This window comes from Limulus polyphemus, unplaced genomic scaffold (assembly GCF_000517525.1).
Source record: "Limulus polyphemus unplaced genomic scaffold, Limulus_polyphemus-2.1.2 Scaffold297, whole genome shotgun sequence".
Taxonomy (NCBI): domain Eukaryota; kingdom Metazoa; phylum Arthropoda; class Merostomata; order Xiphosura; family Limulidae; genus Limulus; species Limulus polyphemus.
The window spans coordinates 597,840-603,129 of record NW_013665907.1 but is presented as its reverse complement, the minus strand read 5'-3'; the positions used below and the strand labels follow the sequence as shown (position 1 = coordinate 603,129).

The following is a 5,290-nucleotide window of genomic DNA, read 5'->3' as shown; positions in this document are numbered from 1 at the left end:
TATATATATATATAAGTATATAAGAAAGATGAATAAATATAGAGTAGAAGTATTAGAAAATTATCAGTTGAAGCTGTGTAGAGGGCAGCAACATGGCTTCTCTAAATCTAGATAATTCGACATTTCACATAATCACGAAAGGCATTATTTCCTTTGACTGTTCAAAGAACTACAATATCATGAAAAGAATACCCATTAAACAGAAAATGAGAAGATACAAGTTTCTTCTCTTTTGTTGGTTTTAGTATGCTATACAAATGTTCATTGTACTAGATTTTTATTCGTCAGTCAGTTTTACGTTTTAACAATTTTTAGTATTTAATAAACCTGCTTTCATATATAATAGTAGTTACACTATTTATAGTACCAAAAACACTGCTGCTTCTTGTATAATTATCCAACATTTTATCTAAAAGTGGATTTTAGAAAACGGGATATTTCTTTGGTGTTGTAGTATGCAAGCATTTTGCCTATGGCCCTTTCATAACTCAAAAATAATTTTTAATGAATATATCTTTATCTGTATTCAGATAATTTGTAACATTTAGCACACGTTATTTTTTTAATTGAACTCTTGTGTAAAACCATATATATGTAAATACTACAGTTAAAAACAACTTAGTTTTGTTTACACGACAAACATTTTTAATTGGGACTGATTTACAGTTTCTTGACCTGTTTAGACGCTCTAACGTTAGTGGCCAGTACACTAGCAAGTCATTAGTACGCTTTTTTGCGATAGCTAATATACTAGACATTTCTAGAGTAGCAAAACGGGGCACTCTTCTTTCTCTCTTTTTGAATAATGAGGCCAGTCTTCTTATGCTGGGCATGGGACCTTGGAAAGTCCTAGCAGAGACTGAACACGAATACATCACCGATCTTATTCGTTGGTTTTTACACTGTGAAGTGTTTTCTTTTGGTTGAGTTTCCGTTATTCGCACTTCTGTTATTTTATTATTTCGTTTACTTACCTGCTAACCAAGTGTGTCATGAAATATCTTAATGTCCACACCTTATTTTTGAATATTCATTCACAGATATACCGAACTAATTAAAACATGTAACATGCACGTGTGGTAAAGCCTGTTTCCTTGTTCCAGGTTTTAAAATCATGAATAGTTATTTAAAGCCTAGTTAGTGTATTGTATTTTGAGCACTGAAGTGTTGCATACAGGAATACTAGATGTTTTATACTCACTTACTTAACATATTTGTTTTCAAATTCTTCATGCCTGAAGATGTATGTACTTTTCATTGCAGAACTCAAGAAAGTAGATAATTTTCTACTACCTATTGTTCTGGATCATTCACCTGTGGTACCACGTGCGCTTTCTCGTAGAAAAGATTTCTGTAGGGCTGAACATATTATATAGAAGGACATAGCGATCTTTTTCACTGTTGTGGCAAGAGATACAGTTTCCCTTATTTTTCGATAGGAATGACAAACAGAAGTTTGGAGAGATTCCCTTTTTCACCGAGAGCTCTCAAACCTACAGTAAAGGTGAATACGTTAATTTAGATTTTTTGTGTGTTTAATAAAAATTGGTTCACGCTTTCACTTGATTTCATTTGTGTCCAGGCTCCATCTTTGCTCATGACTCAGTAAAAAAGTAATCAATACAGTTCAACTTTGCATAGCATTTTATGTCGAATCTTCTGTTATTTTGCGGAGCCCGCTTATTACTCTAAGAGAAATGAATGCTCCTGAGAATACCACGGGGGATTGAACAGATATATGTCAATATTGTTACTTAGTAACTTTGATAACAGAAGTTGTTTTCACTGCTTGCTCTGTTTTCAGTTTAGACTTGTTTTTAACGTTTCAGTCCATTTCTACTGAAAAACATAGTCCTTGTGAAAGCTCATACCAAGTATTGTTCATTTATAAACATTATTTTTTTTACTGTATATCATAGGCATGAAACATAATAATATGGAGCTTATATCTATGTATGGCTGTGTTGGTATCTAGTTAGCGTGCTTGGACTGTTAATTCTAAGATTTATTATCTGTGTACCACTGCTAAGAAAACGCACTCTGCACTTTGGGATCTTGGATCGCTATAAAAGCGAATGTCAGATCCAATTACTTGGTAAACAAACAAAACTGGAAGCTTTAATTCTTTATGAAGTCACAGGTCATGTACTCTAACAGCAAATCATTGTTCTAGCTGTCAATTAGCTACAGTATGATACGTTGATTCTTGACTAATTGTTAATAAATGTGAGTAAAATAGATAATTATAATGAAATAATCCAATGCTAGAAGAAACATTTATATTTAAATTGAATGTTACTGTTAGTCTATAATATACACAGTCTACCAATATCGCTCGTCAATAACTGTGGGAATCACAGATCAGACTCCCTGGGATATTGCAGTTTCTAAGATGAGTCTAAACTTGCACAATTCTCGTACAGTGGATGTATTTGAGTTTGGCGATTATTCCCCGCGGAACTTGTGTTGAACAGTCTGCAAGCCTCCACAGAATAAGGCAATATTTCTGTCTGGTATAGGATACCATTTGTACATCTGGACAGTCAGAGCTGGTTGTATATAAGGTGGCATCACTTCTGCTCGATACATCACAGTTCTTGAGCAAGGCCTTCTACATTTCTACGCAAATTACCCTTTTAAAAAATTAAGTAAAAAATAAAGCAATGTTTTTATGCAAGATGGGGATCCTGCTCATTCAATCCGAGTCATAAAACAATGGCTTAAATATCAAGACATTAACACTCTCTTCTGGTTAAGATAATCGTCAGATACGAGTCTTATTGAACATGTGGAACATGCTTGATCGTTCCCTGCTAAAACATTCATTTTCAGAGACACACTCATTTAAGTTCTTGTAGGAATGGTGTAAATACACAGGACCAGCTTTAAAATCTTGTAAATATTATGTTTAACCGTCTCTCTGCAAAATGCAAATACCCTAAATACCAATGATTAATCATTTGCTCTTTATTTCATGTTAATTTATTAAATAAAGCAGTATTTGCTTTGGAGTAGGTGTCTCTTTACTTAATGATAGACCGTGTAATGTATTTTTAATAGTATGACTAGTAACATTTATTCTAGCTAAAAACATCAAAGGTAAGTATGACAAACACGTTTTTTTCTTTTTTCAGTTATCACTTGACAGAGAAGAATTATATTTATTAAACTAAATATTATTTGTTTATCTTGAATTTCGGGCAAAGCTACACGAGTGCTATCTGCGCTTGACGTCCCTAACTTAGCAATATTAAACTAGAAGGAAAGCAGTTAGTCAATACCATCCACGACTAATGCTTGGGTTACTCTTTTAACAAAGAATAGTGGAATTGACCGTCACATTATAACGCTCCCATGGCTGAAAGAGCGAGCACGTTCGGTGACGGAGATTCGAACCCGCGACCTGCAGATTCCGAGTCGAGGATTCTGACCACCAAGTTATGAACTAAATATTGAGCAGAAAAACAACAAGGAAGAACTTAAGTCAAATTCTTATAAATATGAATCATAAAATAGTAAGTTCATGAAGGGCAAGTTTCGACGTTTCATTAATTGCTTTCTTTTGTTGTTTAGTAAATTACACTTATTTTAATATCAAGTATTCAACCTATTTTTAATAATTCGACATCTTATTTATTTTACAGCTACTTTTTCTTTTTACTAAAATCCCGACATGCTTCCCAAAATGCTGAAATGTTCAAGACAGAACTAAAATACTTCCATTGTACCTTTGGAAAAAACCTGTTCTATTGTTCAAGAAATAGTGATGTAAGTTTTCCTAATCATTCTGAAGAATATAATAATGAAGGACTAATGAGAAAAGGTTAACACTACAGTGCACATTTTGCGTCTGAAGAAGAACCAAACAAATTATTGACAAATAAAGAAACCGAAATAAAACTGTTATGAATATTGATAAAGAAGATCCACAAATAAAACCTTTAAAGACAGACAAAACAGTTTTATCTGACTCGCGGGATTCGGAAGATTATTTTAGATGCAGTTTGTGGCCTCCTGATTCGGAATTAGAGTTTTCATTGTTTAGCATTGTGTTACTTATCTTTGGTTTTTTTATGTTTATTGCCGACATTGGTTCAGACTTGTGGGTTGCCATATCTCATTACCATGACAGTAACATATGGTACTCTTCTATCTCGTTTTCCTTTACCATTTTTCCTTCGCTCATGATGTCTGCATGTGCTATGAAATTCTATACCCTTGACATAAAGGAGGGACGGTGGAAAAACTTCATAGTGACGATTTTCCAACTGGGACCCTTAATCGGGTAAGTTAAGCGATTTTACTTTCTTAATGTAGAAATTATATGTCAGTACTCATAATATGTTTAAGATTTTCCATTGATTTGGTAGGAAAAAATGTCATAGATGTAACATAATTAGTATATAAAATAATGTAATGTACAAAATTTTGAACCGTTGTTATTATAAGTAAGTGGATTTGATGCTCAACAGATAAGTTAGAATATAACAATAAACTTAACACAAGTATTTATAATGTCATATATAGTGTTTAAATGTGACATTCTCAAAATATATATAGACTAATGTAAGCACAATTAATTGTTGATGGTATAGCTGACATCTTTCAACATTTAAAAGGTGAAACGAGGTTTGTGGTTGTTAAGAATCACTTAAAAAAATGTTTAATTCTGTAGTTCTTTTCTACTTCATATCTGTAAGATAATTTGTCTGGAGAATTATTGCAAATTAAAGAATCTTAATTTGCAAACGTCTCTTAAGACAAGCACAGCTGTAAACATTTGTATTAGTAAAACGCAAAAAATTATTACGGTTTGTGTAAACTAATAATTGGATGTGCGTATTGTTATGGTAAAATATTGTATACTTTTGTTCTAGTTATTCATTATGCTATTAATATTCAGATATTAGTTATTAAGGCGAGCAATCCTAAATATTTTGAATACTACAGTTGGAAAGTAACCTTTGTAAGAAGTTTGTTTTTGTTTAATGATATCATAATGTTACTTGACGAATAAAAACTGAGATAATTGACATCATGTTGTATACACAAACAATAACATTGTGTTCCTGTTCCATTGCTGATATGTTTAGTTAAAAGCAAATACGTCAAATAATTTTTGAAAATTACTCTTTTTATAACACACGCAATCCAATTTGTTGGTAAAACAATAAACTAAATTAATGTACATCGACAAAGAACTTTGGTCATGTGCTCCAATTAGCTACTGTGGATTATGGAGGAAATGTGGAAGTGTCAGGTGGCGAGATTTCCGGCCATTTTTCTTGGA

The 5,290-nt window shown here is 32.5% G+C and overlaps 1 protein-coding gene across 3 annotated transcripts in view; it reads left to right on the top strand.

The window, feature by feature from the left end:
• LOC106457156 (XK-related protein 6-like) overlaps positions 1–5,290 on the top strand; it is a 21,716-nt gene that overhangs the window by 8,241 nt on the left and 8,185 nt on the right. For all 3 annotated transcript variants that reach the window (XM_013916543.2, XM_013916542.2, XM_022382979.1), the window contains exons 2-3: positions 1,264–1,504; positions 3,645–4,285. In XM_013916543.2, coding sequence (XP_013771997.1) covers positions 3,906–4,285 — 380 coding nt within the window. In that variant the 5' untranslated portion in view covers positions 1,264–1,504; positions 3,645–3,905. The remainder of the gene's footprint in view (positions 1–1,263; positions 1,505–3,644; positions 4,286–5,290) is intronic.